General features: G+C 50.9%; 1 protein-coding gene across 2 annotated transcripts in view; it reads left to right on the top strand.

The window, feature by feature from the left end:
- The first annotated feature begins 330 nt into the window (after positions 1 to 330).
- ANP32A (acidic nuclear phosphoprotein 32 family member A) overlaps positions 331 to 15,738 on the top strand; it is a 36,790-nt gene continuing 21,382 nt past the window's right edge. For both annotated transcript variants that reach the window (XR_008992648.1, XM_036932247.2), the window contains exon 1: positions 331 to 536. Coding sequence is in view for 1 of the 2 variants with exons in the window: in XM_036932247.2 (XP_036788142.1) it covers positions 483 to 536 (54 nt within the window). In the remaining variant the exon portion in view is untranslated. The remainder of the gene's footprint in view (positions 537 to 15,738) is intronic.

Genomic DNA, 15,738 nt, shown 5'->3' with positions numbered 1-15,738 from the left:
ACAAACGCTGAGGCAGCGGCGGGCTGGCGAGGCCGGGTGGCTCGGCCCTCGAGGCACAGTCACCTTCCCTTCCCCCGCCATTCTGCCCACCCCCCTCGCTCAGCCACCGAGCAGCCGCCGCGCTCCTCTGCCGCCCCGAAATCTAAAGGGGTCCGTCTCAGGCACCACAACCAAATGGCTGAGCCTCCCTGGCCGGCTGCGCAGCCTGCCCATTGGTCCCTCGCCCCCCCCGCCGCTGCCACCATTGGCTGTTGCACGGAGGCCCTCGGCAACGATTGGTTCAAGTTGCTGCCGTTCATCCGCTGGGCCGTAGATCCCGCCTCCACGGTGATCAGGTTAGTGTGCGCCGCGGGTGCTGGGGGCTCGAGAACCGAGCGGAGCTGGTTGAGCCTTCAAAGTCCTAAAACGCGCGGCCGTGGGTTCGGGGTTTATTGATTGAATTCCGCCGGCGCGGGAGCCTCTGCAGAGAAAGAGCGCAAGAGATGGACATGGACAAACGGATTCATTTGGAACTGCGGAACAGGACGCCCTCTGATGTGAGCATTTGCCAAAAATATCTCTGTCGGTCCATTCTCCTACTTTGTGTGTGTGCGTTGCGGGGAGACACTTTTTTTTTAAGGGGGGGACGCCCGGGAGGTGTGGGTTTGGGGGATCAGACTGCAAATGAATTGCAAGGTTGGGGGGTTGTAATGCCATCCGAGCATGTTCCTGCTGCTGCCGCCGCTGCCCTTGGTGTGTGACTACCTGTGCGTGTGCTCCCGCGTGTGCGAATGTGGGTGCGAGAGTGTGCGTGCGAGTGTGCACCCATCGGGGGCCAGCGGGCGCACACGTTTGAGTCAGAGAATGAGGCAAAATAACCCTCTGAGCTCGCTGCTCCCGTGACTCCGTCTGGGGGAAAGATTAACGAGGAAGGAGGAGGAGAGGGGCTGCCTCCTGGATTTAACAACAAAAAGGGGGGGTATATTTTATAAATGAATGCCCCCCGCCCCTCCCCCCTCCCTTTCTCTCTCGCTTGCTCGCTCGCTCTCTTCGCTCGCACACACACAATAAGTTTTGGGCTTCGCGAGTCCGGTTTAGTTTCTGATAAATGTGGGCCGAGGCCCCCGGGGAGAGCGCGTGGGGAGAGGGCTGCAGCGGAGTTGGGAATGGCTCGAGTTTAAAGTGCGTCTTCATTTCTTTGCAGTGATGAGGCGAGAGACGGGGGAGCCATATTTGTAACTTTGTAGTGTTCGTGAACGCGCCCTTTCTCTCCCTCCCTCCCTTTCTCTGCCTCCCTTCCTCTCCTCTTTCTCCCTCACTCTTTTCACCCCACCTTCGGGCCAGATGCTGGTGTTTCTTCCTTTCCTTCCGAAGGGAGGATAAATTGGGAGGGGGGAGGGATTCTCGAACGTGCCAAGGCACAGATAATCCCCGCGCCTCACCTCCTCAAGCGATCGCTATTGCAAGTTACCCAAAGGCTGTGTCCCGGTCCCCTCTCGCCCCTGCGTCTTCCGGCCTCCCCAAGATGCCAGCCTGTGACTGCTGGCGCCTCGGGCGCCGACCCCCCGACCCGTCCTTCTCCAGGGTGGGTTCCTCGGCAGCCATTCGTCGCCTGGTTAATAAATGGGCATGGGAAACTTTGTCAGGACGCAAGCTGCCCAGAGCTGGTGCCCGTGGTGGGTACTGGCGCGGTCCAGATTTCTGCGGGCAGAGCAAACACGCAGCTCCTGGCTGGGAGTTTGCCTTCGGTCGCCGCTATTGAGTGGGCAGCGGCGGGAGTACCACCGCAGGAAACTTACACGAATGCGAACTGGGAAGCTCGGGCGAAAGCCAGCCCCCAAAGCGAGGGAAGGTGAGGGTGGGATACTCGAACGCCCCGGTTCGTTTCTGTCTCCTTCTCGCCTTCAAACAGTGTTTTATGTGAGTTGGCGGCTCAGCGGAGGAGACCCCGTGTCTGGGGCGGAGACGCTGGCCGACTCTCCGGTGGCCCCTCTGGGGGACCAGGCGAGCGCGGGCCGGAGGACCCCCCTACCCAGCAGCGGTGGTCAGGGTTCCAGAGTTGGGAGTTTGGATAGCACTGCGCGCTGACCAGTCGCCCCTCCAGCCCGTTAAAACCCGAATCCCTGGCGCAGGCAGGCCTTGCTTCCTCTTTTCTCTGGTTCCTCCCCCAAACCTGAGTGAGACTTTTGAAAACAAGATCCTTTTTCTGCCACCTCCCCCCCCCACCATCATAACGCAGCTGGACTGTAGACGTGCAGTGCCTTATGGCGCGCAGGGCGGGGAGTGGGGCGGCGAGGGGAGGGGGTTGCTGCCGGAGAAGGCAAGAGTTTCCGCTAACAATTTGCCAGCGGTTTGTCTTTCTCCGGTCGGTTTCATCCCAGCTGGGACCCCGAGCCGGTGGATTTGGGGGCTGGGTGTGGTGGGGGGGAGGGGGCCAGAGCCGCGGTCTTCCCGCGTCCTCTCCGGAAGCCCCCGTGGCGAGGGGGAAGGGCGCCCAGTTAGCGGGCTGGGGTCTCGGCGGGTGGGCGTGGAGGCGCGGTCCACCCGGCCAGCCCCATCCACACTGCGGGCCAACTGGGAGTGCGATCGAAAGCGGGTCGAACCGGCTCTTTAAACTTCCCCGAGTGTGTGCTGGGGGAGGGGAGCGCGCCGCGCCGAACTGGGAGCGATTTCTCACGCTTCGCCCCCTCGCCTCCCGAGTCTCCCTGCCCACACGCCTGCCCCCTGCCTTGAGGCGGGGTGGGACGCGGGTGGGGATGGAGGGGGCACTTTCTGCACCTTTGGGGCGGTGGGTGGGGAGGAAAGCTAGCTAATGAGGGACAAAAGGGGTTGCGGGAGGAGAACTATTTTTTTAAGACGTTCTTAAGACAAACAACTCCCGGAGATCGCCCCCTGCGCCCCTCCCTGCCGCGCTTCCCCGGGGCCCCCACACACCCACCTTCGGAGCCTCTCCCAACTCTGATCCGGGGGTTGGTGGCCACGCCGCGACGCCGAAATAGGACGAGCAGCCATGTTTCCCGGGTCTCTCGCGGCCCGGCCCGCCCCTCCCCCATGGCGCGGCAGGCGCCGAGCGCGGGGCTCCGAGTGCGGGCGCCGGGCTCCATGCGACTCGGGGCGCTGGCCGGCCGGCCGGCCGGCGTCGAGGAAGCCCGGCTTCGTACGCGTGGGCCAGGGTGCGGGCGCGCCCGGCTGGCCCCCGGGCGGGCCTTTTGGCTCCTCGAGCTGGTTTGGAACTCGAGGTGTTTTATTTATTATGATTATTTTCTTAACGGCCAGGCCCACCCGAGGCCGAGCCCGAAGGGCGCCGAGATGTTACTGGGGGCAGGGGCGGCCTCCAGGGGCCTGCTCGCCTGTGGCACGACTGCCAGGCGCCGGGCTGCCATTTTGTCACCGTGGCTGATGTCGCTGGGGGGGTGGGGTGGGGTGGAAGCGGAGCTTTGCGCCATTGCCCCGACGGTCCCGGACGTGGGGGCAGCAGGAGGAGCCGGCCCCGGGGACCCCCAGTTGTGCTCTGAGCCCCGGTGATGTCCCCTCCCCGCCCCAACGGCCTGAGCCTTTGCTGGAGCGTCGCGGCGGTCGTTGCACTGGGAGGGCGACGATCTTCCCTGCAAGGGCGCCCCCCACCCCCCATCGCGCTCCATACCTCCCCTCCCCTCTTCCCTCCAGTGTTCGCCCTTCCTCCTGCAGGCGTTTGAGACGTAGTTAAATGTGGCCCTAAAGACGTACCGGTCGCCCTGGTGTTTGCCCTTTCGGCGGAACTGCTAGGAAGGTGGGGGTAGAAACTAAACACGAGGTTTCTTTTTTGGGAGGGGGGACGCGCATGCGATTCTAGCGGCCCTGACTGAAGCCAAGGACAGCAGCCGCTTACCCGGGAGGGACGAGTTGTCCAGGCGCTGGGGAAACGCCCTCCAGGGCTGGGCTCTCCGGGAAGGTAGGTCTCTGTCCCTGTTTCGGGTGGATGTTGCAGCGCCCTGCCGGCTGCCAGGGGAGCGCCCCTCGATCTTCCTGTGCCCCTCCCCTTTTTATTTTAGCCTAGGGAAAGGCAACTACAGTAGTAAATGGAACACTGAAGCCAGAAGAGGAGGGAATAAGGTTTGCTGTTTAAAAAAGTAAATGAGGTCTTTCTGTCGACCACCTTTCTCTTTTCTCTGGCTGTTGACTGCAGAGCCAGGCAAGGCGTCGCATCGGTGACATCTCTGAGACTTTTAAAAGCCGGTATCAATGCGGTTAAGCACGTCTCTGATTGTACTCTGGTGTTTGCATGGAGGCTAGTTTCATGGCAGTGCCAGCGAATACTGCCCAGGAAGCCAGTTTTAACTTTGACCTTTGGAATACATCGCATGATGTTTTCTATTTTCTAGCCTGCCTGCCTAATGGGGTTCAGGTAGCCTTATATTAACTCCAGTTTATGCAAGCCAACCTGGGATGTCCAGGCAGAATACTGAGCCGGAGCTTGGTATGATCATGGTCAATTGCGTTTTGTTACTGGGTTGGTACTGATGGTAGTTTTGAGTCTGGGGGCTCCAAAGTGAAGCTGGGTTCCGGAGCCACACAGGCCTCGGTTTGATTTCCGTCTACCACAAGAGGTAAGATAAGTTAACCGTCCGGTCTGTGATTTTGCGCAGGTTAACTTAACCTGTATCTTGGAATCTTGGTTTCCTTACCTGTAAAAGGGTAATAATAATTGCGTGTCAAGTTTAAGTGACGTGCTCTGGCCCTCGGGTGCTCAGTATATGATAGTGGTATTCTCTCAAAGATGTTGGGGTGTGATGAGGTACACAACAATAATAATATTTAATGCTGACATAGCACCCATGCTGTGCCTGGCATAGTTCTAAGTGGATTACACAGATCAATCAATTTAGTCCCCACAACAGCACTGTCAGTATTATAATATTACACACAAGGAAATCGAGGCTTAAAGAGGTTATTACAGCCAGTCTGCAATACCCAACTACTCTTTACTGACACCCCAGAAACGCCCTTTTTATTTTTTTTGAAGGATACCATGTGGAAAAGCCTTTTCTTTTCTGTCTTTGAAATGGTGATACCTTTTGGAAGAGTGAATTTCTTGTCATTGAAGGTATTGAAGGCTCAATAGCTTCATGGCTACAGATATTGAGGGGGATGGTCAGGACCAGAGGTGCTGTGGATTGTCGTTTTAAGGGAGAAGCCATATACTTTACAAGTTTAGTTTAGCACATCACATCTGGTTAGACTGAATCTGGTCTTTTTTGGTGTTGGGGGACACATTTTAGGTAACAAGAAGACAGGCAGGAGCCACTCTTAGGCAGTGGTTTGTATATAGTCTTGCATGTAATGCATTCAACATTTTTGTCTCCATCTACAGTCAAAACACTGAACAGAATTGGCATGTCTGGCATCTAGGATGTAATATGCTAATAACATCTGGAGGAGCATCTCACTTAATCCTCCCAACAGCTCCTTAAGGGTAGGCCAGGCAGTGTGATTTCCTCCTTATTGTGAGAGGGAATCATCAAGGCTGAAAGAGAAGCTTACGCCGTGGAGTTGGGTTCTTCTCCCACTGTGAAGCTAGAGACCCCTTAGGTGGACAGAAGGGACTGAATTGTGTAGTCCGTTGGCTTCCAGCCATAGCCCATCAGCAGAGTCACCTGGAAAGCATGTAAAATGCAGATCACCAACCCCATCTCTGGGCATTGGTTTAGCTCAGGCATCACCAAATTTTGGGTGAGGTGCTTGTTTTTGGATCATGAGCTAATAATAATTTGTACATATAAACATTTCAATTAGTTTGATGATGTGGAACACATAACTTTGAATCCCAGTTAAGTGAAATGTTAACACCCAACCCCAGAAAAAGAATTCCACTTGTCTCATTAGACCTTTATTACCAAAAAAAAAAAAAGTACCTATTATTTATTTTGAATTTTATCTGTAAAGAATAGTGGAAATTTGTTTTCTCTTGTTATAAAAGCACCTGTGTAGTATTGTGTGTTTTGCCTCTAGGTAAAGTTTATTGATCCTTTACAGAAGTTTTGTTGATCCCTGGTTTAGTAGATTGAGGGGGAGGGACCCTGGGATCTTGAGTTTATAAATTTTTTATTAAGCATGTTTCAAATGGTTCACTTGGATGGTGCTTTTGGGGTCTTTCCAAGTTCTCTTATGTGTTGATGCATAGTGGAAAGAAAACTCAGTCCAAGACCCTCCGTCAGAAGAGAAATTCTTTGCTACCAGTTTGGAATTGAACACCCCTTCTGTCCAGAAATTCCTCTGTGTAACCAACTGAAATTCTTTATCTTGCATGCTCGTATTTCAAAAGGCTTTTGCATATTAAGAGTGACCAGTTACATGGTCACTCTTAAATTTTAGATGTCTTCTCAGAGCTAGACGAAAGGAGCTTTGAGGCCTATTGAAAGTGCAGCAGCTGTGTACCCACTGGCCGACATCAGACCCTCAGAGCACAGACCATTGAAAACCGTAGATAATCCTGAACCCTCTAGTTTGGACCTGCTTTTCTACCATGCATGTTTCCTGGGGAACCTACCAGAAGCAAAAGAGGCTTTGCACTCCTGAGCTCTTCCTCTGTCTCTGGCCTCTTGTACCTGAGCTAATGAGTGGAAAATGGATGTAAGATTGGCCTGGTGGAGGGAAGGAGGAGATAAAACTAAAGGGAAAAATTGCAGTCTCCATAACTGTGGCCTGTACTTTAAGGACAGCAAACCACAGACCCAGTTCACTGTCTTGGCCTCTGCTGCACCACCAACCTCTCAAGGTGACTTGCTGTAGACTTACACAATCCAAAACATGGGGCTCCTTTACAGCCATATTTGTGTAGGAGACTTAGCAGATGCATCCTACCGCTGGGCCTGCCCGCTCTACCTTGAAAAGGAGCAGACCTTGTTGCTGAGTGGTGATAAGCCCTTGTCAAGTGAACTTGGCCCAGTGGGCCTGAATTCTGACTTGATGAAGAGGGTCTCATTATTGGTGTCCAGAGTGGGTACTCCTTTACAGATGTTTGCTGCCGTGACGCCCCAGCCCACGTTGGCCCGTCCACACATTGTTCCTAGCTAGTTCTTTAGTCTCCTAGGAAGTAGTCTGCCACCACCACTGCCTTCCTCCCATAAACAAGTAGAGAAACGTGGACCTGCCTCTGAAACTTGCATTATATTGAAATATAATTATATGACAAATGATGAATACCCAATAATGATGTTTTCATTAAAGAGATGGAGTCTGGCAGGAATGGAGAATTGTGAAAGCATCTGTTATTCAGAACTTCTCATTTAATAAAATTTGTTGAAACGAGATGAATAAAGCACCCATGGCCCTGGGCCATCTGTCCGGACACGGAAGCAACCTTCTTGTATAGAACCAGTTGTCTTGATGATACTTGTTAATAACAAAGTCTGTAAACAAGATAAAATGTCTTTTCTTCTACCACATCAGGCCTTGTCCGATGTCTACTGGGCCGCAACCTGTAACCACTGTGTTTTCACTCAAATTTATTTTGTTTCTGCTCCGCGGATACCCTGGTGCATTCATCTCTCATCTCCTTTACCAAACTCGCTCCAGGCAGCAGATCTGAAAGATCAGCTTACTTGTGCCACTATCTCTTACTCTAATGTGGGTTAAAGTCAGGGCTGTCTTTCCCAGAGGTATTTATTTGCATATGGAGATTCTGGTTTGGTGAAGAAATTACCAGAGAACTATTAAGAGAGTTGGGTGCTATTCTCAGCTCTGCTATTAACTAACTTGATTAAGTTGTTTGGCCTCTTGGGACCCCTATTTCCCCCACTCTAAAATGGGAGTGTTGACTTAGATCAGTGGCTTTCAAACTTTAGATCCCGACTGTAAGAAATATGTTCTACACCACTACCCAGTATGTTTGTACATACATATGTGAAAAACTGATTAATATGCTCCCTTACTATGTGTAAAAACAATTTTCTGTTCATTAAAAAAAGTATTCTGGCTTTGACCCATAAATTGATTTCATTACTTGTTACTATTTGAAAGACATTAAAAGATGAGTATTAAGATTCCTTCACACTCAAATATTTTGTGGTTTCATTTGGGGGAATGAGGGAATGGCTTTTGCATTCACAAAAATGGCTTTGTGAAATGTCTCCACTGAGGGTCAGTAGTAATTTCTCCTTTTTTAAAAGCGAGCTCATCTCTGGATCCCAAGCTCCCAAGCTGATTTCCTTACTTACCACTCTTTCCTAACCCACACTTTCCTACGGCATTAAGGAATCATCCTAAATTCCCACCCCAGATGGATGCCTTCCAAGGTTCTTGTCCTCAGCCAAGCATGTTCCTCCACTCCCTTCTCTCTACCCTCTTCCCCCCTGCCCTCCGTGCGGCAGTGTGCTGTACACCGCACAGGTTCCCTGGAGATGCCACATATTCCAGCATGGAAGAGAGACTGTGGTAGAGCGAGGAGAGTGCACTTAGCTTCTGTTCCCACCCAGATTGCCTGGGCACAACCTGTCTCTTCCAGCCATGGCACTTGGGCAAGCCGCTTCACCTCACAGTCTTCCCTTTCTGTCTCTGCAAAATGACGATGTAATAGTGCCTAGCACACAGACTGGCACATGGTAAGCACAATAAACATTAGTGTTGTTAAGGTCTGCTCTGCTAAAACACCATAGGTGGCATTCGCTTGTAATAAAAAGCTTACATTATCAACTGTGACAGCATTATATAAAAGAGTAACATTTGTTTCAGTGGGAAAGTTAAAACCTAGAGATTCAGAGTTGCCGGAAGTTATTTTTTTCCCCACAAGTAATTCAACAGTGAAGGTATTGGTTCTAGGTGTGAATATAGCCTTAGCATCTAAGCTTCCTGGAGCAGCCCCAGCATTGGACTCCAGGTACCTCTGTTGAGAGTAATGTCATGATTTGCCTCCTGGGCAATGTCTTTCATCACTGCCCACAGCAGCTCTTTCAAACTCTACTCCTCAAACTGCCTGTAGACTCTCCATGCAGCAGGAACCTTCCCACTCACGGAGCAAATTGGTTTCCTAAGAAATTCCTAGACTAAATCCATGCCCAGCTCAGCTGTCCCTTGGGTCTTAACCACTCCTGCCCTTCAGTTCCCTTTTCCATTCAGCCACTCCTCTTCCTAAGGTCTTTCTCAAGCTTGGGGGTGTTTATGCCATCTTCAAGCAAATAGAAAGCCTCCCTTTATTTTTATATCTCACTGTGGCTACTGCCTATCTTCTCCCTTTTACATTCAGACTCCCTGGATTGTCTGAAACCACTGACTCCATCCCCTCACTTCTCACACCTCAACCCTCTTCAGTCTGGTTTGCTTCCTCAACAGCTCCGGAAATCCCAGCAGCCTTCACTGGTCTTACACCATTCCTCAGCAGCAGAACTCCCGTCCCTTGGCCTTCATGAGACGTGTTCGCTCGTGCTGTCCCTTTCTCTAGCAGCTCTGGCCACCCCCCAGCTTCTGGTGGCCTTTTGCCCGCCTGTGTGAATTATTGTACCTGGTGAGGCCAGGCCCTCTTACTCTGCATTCTCTTCCCACCAGGTCTCATCCTCCCTCACTGACAGCTGCCTGGGATCAGACGTTGACATCTCCAGCCCCAAACTCCTGGCTAAGCTCAGGACCCACTCGATGTCTCCATCTGAGTGTCCCCAAAGTGCTCCACGTTTGACATAACCCAAAGAAATCCCATGACCTCCATTACCTCCTCCATCCTCCCCACATGCACACATCATCTTTTATCTGTCACAAGTCCTGTCAGTTCAAAAGTCCCATCGCTCTGCATCACAGGCCTCTTGAAACCATGCTTCAAATTCAGCCAGCATATTCTTCCCAAATCACAGATGTAATCGTGCACCTTGTACTTAAAATATATTGTTCTTAGGATAAAGTTCAAAACCGTTAATAAGATCAATAGGCTCCTGCATGGACTGGCCACTACCAGCCTCCTAGTTTTCCCTTGCCCCCTTCCTGCTGTGCTGGCCCCCCTCACCCCCTGTTTTTATTGCTACAAACCCACTCCACACCGGAACTGCCACCATTGCTTACTTTGCTTTAATTATCTTTACCATCTCCTTCATCATCCACCCCTCCTCAGCTCTGGGTCTGGTTCTATTGTTACAAAACTCTTAACAGAAATTCAATTTGTAATTATACATTCTTGGACGTGAGTGCTTTAATTAGTATCTCTGTCCCCCAGTGTCTCCAGTAGGCTGCATGATTTAAGGGACATGTTCTTGCTCATCACTCTACTCCAAGAGCTCAACACTGCACTTGGCACATGGTGGGCATTCTACAAGAACTGGTTGAATGAAAGAACTATTTGCATGTTCTTGTCATTGTCATCACCCTGTCTTGTAAGCCAAGCACGAAGCCACTGAACTGCTGAAACAAAGCATCCGAAACAACACAGTGGTTTGGTGCCCAGCTTTCCCCTGGGTTGGTGTGAGCTGCCTCTGGGTGAGTGATTCACACTTTTTCAGTGCAGTGCTCTGAAAATTTTTCTGGTTCTTTCCACATCAGCAAAAACTTGGAACCTGTGCTCCAGTATGGCCACTTTTTAGTTATCAATTTTTCACGTACACTGTATGTAAATATGTACATTATAAAACAACACACAAAAATTGAAAAGGATCAATTCAAAGTACTGAAAGTCTTAACTAATGCTTTCATCCTGCACACCACTGGACTGTCTTGGGCAGTCCACATAGGAGACTACTGCTCTAATCAGTTGCTTATTTTATTTTTAATTTGATGGTGAAAGTTCATGCCATACAAGAAGTGCCTGAACCTTGGTGTGTGACGAGTAGGGGTGGGGAACATTCTTAACTTTATTTGAGAAACGGAAAATGCCCTGGTCTGCCTGAAATCCCCAGCAAATCAGGTGTCCACTGCTGTGTGTCATTCAGTGGTGTCCAGGTAGGCTTTGTGCAGGCCCGCCATCGCCCCAGTCATCCCTGAGGGTCCAGCAAAGGCACCCCCTGGGCTGTTCCTGCACGTGTCCTGAGAGGCCCTGAAGTGTCAGGTGGGAGCATTCCGTCAGCCGTGGACTGAGGCCAGTCAGGATAGGGAGAGAGGAGGCTTTCTCTTACTTTGTCCTTAGGCTGGGGGTAAGTAAAAGGCAGGGTGTGCTGCAGGCTGGGAGAACAGGAGTGGAGGGCCAGAGGAAGCCAGTGGTGTTTCTGAGTGAGGCGTCTCAGCGAAGTTGTGCTGGGGACTCTGCAGTCAGAAGTACCCAGGAGGTCTGGATTGCCGGGTGCTGCTGCCGCCCCAGGGAGGTCTGTGAACCCTGCTTCAGACTCTGCATAGCAGATTGAGCATGTTGAGTCGAGTCTCCGTGTCCTGGGGGTGGGGGCATAGGAGGACCGGGGGTGGGTTACAGAAGGATGGTGTTGCGGGTTTCTGTGGTGGAGTTGGGGAAGTAGAACAGAGCACAGACTGGAGGAAAGAAGGTGCGTGGTTAGTGAGGTGGATTTCAACTCCAGCTGTTTATCAGAACCATCAGGGGAGCATTTTAAGAAATTCCCAGGCTCTATCCAGCTCTGGAGTCCGCTCTGAGGGTGGTGCCCAGTGTGTATTTTTAGAATGCTCTAAAGGGGGCTCTGAAGCGCAGCTGGGAACTGGCACATTGAGGCAGGGCACAGCACTTCACAGCAGGTAGGACGAACTGAACTAGATGGATGTAAAAGAAGAGGAAAAGGGAGCTAGGAAAACAGGAAATCAGAAAGAAGGGTGTGGAGTTCATCCTGCTGGGATGCCTAGCCCCCATACCTTCCCACAGCCATGCAGAATTCACATACACCCACATTCCTTGCTCATCACACTTGTAATTTTGCGTTTACCTGTATCTCATGAGGCTGCTATGGAGTGTTCAGTGGGCTTTATTGAGCACGACAGGACTTGGCCTGTCCTTGATCTCCGGAGGACTGAGAAGTCAGTGGGCCTTCTGTAAGAAAGAATGGGACCCCGGGGCTAAGCAGTCAGATATAGTAAGTGGATTGTTCGAGAATATCTGGCAGGTCACCTCTTTGAGCCTCAGTTGCTTTATCTGTAAAATGGTGATACAATTATACCTGCTTCCCCCGGGGGTTATCAGGACTGAAGAAAATTAGCTTTGTGCCAGGTGTATGTTGTGGACAGCTTCTGAAGGTTAGTAGATTGTAACCAGCCCAGGCTTGAATAAACTACTTGAACCGGGGGAGCCAGCCTGACTGAAGATGGCCCTTGTTCAATGTCTGAGCTTGTGAGTGGTGGGAGCCGTTTTGGAGAGAGCTGTCCTTGCCCCAGAACGAGGCCCCACTTGGAGCTGCTAAAGCAGGTGTTTCTGTGGGTTTGGGGTGGGGGCACAGAGTGGCCTCAGGCAGCAGGGAGAGCCCCTGCTTTTCTTTGTTGTTGATCTGAGGTTGGAGCAGCACCAGCCAAGCTGCAGACCTCCCCACCTGGGCCTCCCCTGCCCCTCGTACAGTGTGGGTGAGGGGCTCTCTCCCTGGCTTGCCTTTTCTGGAGCAATTATTTTGTACCTGTGGTCCCTCCCACCTCTCGTCTCCTCTCCTGGCCACAGAACTCTGGTTCTACACCTCTGAGGCCTTTATCTTTCATTGAGACAGCTCCCAAGAGATCTCTAGGAAGTCTTCCTCAACTCACTGGGGGAAACAGAGTAAATTGTGTCCATCCCAGGTGATACGAAGGTGTAGAATTCTCAGGACTCCTAGGTCATGCAACAGCGTTCTCCTCCGAGCTAATTCCTGTAGCGCCTCGAGGGGCTCCGTTCTCCCGTGGGTTTGGTTTGCTCAGTGTCTCTTTATTCCCCCTGTGGGAGAGCAGCATTGAGGGTTTGCTGAGCCCAGCCTAGCTCCCCTGCAGGTGGGTGCTTTGGGAAGGCTTTGTGATGATGTCATGTGTCCCCAGCTTCCCGCCTGGCTGTTGGTGGGAAGGATCTGTCTGTTCTGGCACAGGGGCCTGTTCCATATGGAGGGCCAGGAACTGGCCATCACAGTCACCTAGGGCGTGCCTTCCACTTCTGCATGTCTCCCCTTCCCCACGGAGATTTGGGTGTGTGCCGGGTGTGGCCTAGGAAGAGTGGGCAGGCATGTACTTGAGTAAAGCTCCCCAGCTGTCTCTGGTAGGCATGAAGAAGCCTATGTGCAGAGGTTGGCCTGCTGCCATAATGAGTGCTTCTGCTCCTTTTAGCTCCCATCAAGTTTGCGGCTCTGTTGCAGACATGCCTTTATGTGTCTTGCTTAAGAGATCTGGGGTATCTGTACCTTTAGGTGAGGCCAGTGAGTCCGGGGAGGCTTCTGCTAGAGTAGGACCCTCTAGGCCTAGGGCTGCTGCTTGGAGTGGAGGTAGAGGAGCAGGCCTAGGAGTTGTGCGTTGTGGGAGCAAAAATGGAACGCTGTCCTCTTAAAAGCGAAGAGGGTATTTGGTTCTGGGCAGGCAGTTGGCCTCTGTAGGCACTCAGGAGCCTTCCCTCAATTCCACTGGCCAGTGTGGCCATAGTCAGGAGCTGCCTCTGGGGGAGGTCAGATGTGGAAGTGAACATGCACCTCTGAGTCTGGCTAGTGTCCATACATTCCAGCAAGGCCAGGATCCTGTTCTGAAAGGTGCCCACTGCACCAGAAAGCAGACTTGTATCAGGCAAATGTTTTGCTAGCTGCAGGAGGCTTATTACGGCCACAGAAGTCCCTGATGGTGAGCAGCACCTGGCTGGGTGGTGTCTGACGTTAACCAGAGGTATGGGGGTGATTTCTGCAAACAGAAAATCCTGAGGAGGGGTTCTTCATATTTGTGTATTGATTGGATGCCCACTGTGTGCCGGGTTCTTTTCTAGGCGGGTGTGTGATACAGGAAGGCCTCTCTGAGGAGGCGGCATTTGAACAAACATTCGAGTAACCCGCACTGGACTTCTGGCACCGAGGAGCCAGAACCTTAGAATATCTGATCTGCAAGTACCTAGGAATCATCTTGCCGATGAGCAGGCTGAGGCCCAGCCAGGTTAAAGTGCACATTCGTGAGGTGACTAATAGGAAACGTGATGTGATAGAAAAGAGGCAGAATATAACTGGCCAGTGTTCTCTCTTCATACCAACCGTAGACATTTCTCCAGGCCAGCTGACCCTCTGCCTTTTCATCCCAGAATGTCTTTTATTATCCTCTCAAGACTCAAACTTGGAAAGATTTGTACTTCTAAGTTGCATTTACTAAATAGTTTATTTACTTTCTCATTTATGGCTGGGTGTGCGGGCAGAAGTTTGAAACACTACTGTAACTACCAGTCTGCCCTCCAGGCAAGGGTAACTACCTGGAGTTGGTAACCACAGGCTCTCCCTGCACGTCACAGTGGGATTTCCATTGGCCTTTATGAAATTACAGAGTCTTGGGGAACTCGCATTGCTACTTTTATGATTCCATCTGGACCTTTTAGGCCCTCTCACCTAGTCTGGGGGTTCAGGTGGGCAGGCTGGGGAGGCCCTACCAATGTCTCTCACCAGAGATGATGAGGCAGGACTCAGGGCCAACCAGGGCTTATTTAAAGGGGAGAAGCTCACAGTTAAGTCAGATAAAAAATTCAGCCTGAGCCACCTCTCCCAAGGACCAAGATGAGCCTTAATTGGCTGATAGTTTTTGTCTAGAAGCAGGCATCCTGCATGAATTTAAAAGGAGCTTCTGGTGAAGTAGGACCTCATTAATTAGCCTATTAGGGAAATGGTTTCCCAGTTTTGTGGGAGCTGGGACTTTGAGGACTACTGTTCTGCTTTGAGTTTCTAAAGGGAAGGCTCCAGATTTTCATCCTTGTTACTAATATTGAGAAGAAGTAGTATCTTTGTGGCATGTTTTTGTTTTTTGTTTTTTTAATTTTGGTATCATTAATCTACAATTACATGAGGAGCATTATGTTTACTAGACTCCCCCATCACCAAGTCACCAAGTCCCCACCACATATCCCATTACAGTCACCGTCCATCAGCATAGTAAGATGCTGTAGAGTCACTACTTGTCTTCTCTGTATATACTGCCTTCCCCGTGCCCCCCACCCCCTACATTATGTGTGCTAATCGTAATGCCCCTTTTTCCCCCTTATCCCTCCCTTCCCACCCATCCTCCCCAGTCCCTTTCCCTTTGGTAACTGTTAGTTCATTCGTGGGTTCTGTGATTCTGCTGCTGTTTTGTTCCTTCAGTTTTTTCTTTGTTCTTATACTCCACAGATGAGTGAAATCATTTGATACTTGTCTTTTTCCACCTGGCTTATTTCACTGAGCATAATACCCTCTAGCTCCATCCATGTTGTTGCAAATGGTAGGATTTGTTTTCTTCTTATGGCTGAGTAGTATTCCATTGTGTATATGTACCACATCTTCTTTATCCATTCATCTACTGATGGACACTGAGGTTGCTTCCATTTCTTGGCTATTGTAAATAGTGCTGCAATAAACATAGGGGTGCATATGTCTTTTTCAAACTGGGCTGCTGCATTCTTAGGGTAAATTCCTAGGAGTGGAAGTGTTTTTGTTCTTAACTGTTCACTATCTCTGTACCATATTCTTATTAAATCTGTACAGAAATGCATGCTACAAGATGAATGGGATTATGACCACTTTAACAGCCAGGGAACTGAGGCTTAGAAAGGTGGTTGAGTAACTTAGTTTAGGGTCAAATAGTACTGAGGGAGCTGTGCTTGGACGCAAAGCCAGGTCACTTGACTTCAGAGCTATATGCATGACCCTGAATTTTAACTTCAACCTCTCACTTCCTCCCAGCCGCTTTGGGACTGCTGATAATATGCAA

This window comes from Manis pentadactyla, chromosome 11, assembly GCF_030020395.1.
Source record: "Manis pentadactyla isolate mManPen7 chromosome 11, mManPen7.hap1, whole genome shotgun sequence".
NCBI lineage: Eukaryota > Metazoa > Chordata > Mammalia > Pholidota > Manidae > Manis > Manis pentadactyla.
This window is presented reverse-complemented; position numbering and strand designations above follow the sequence as displayed.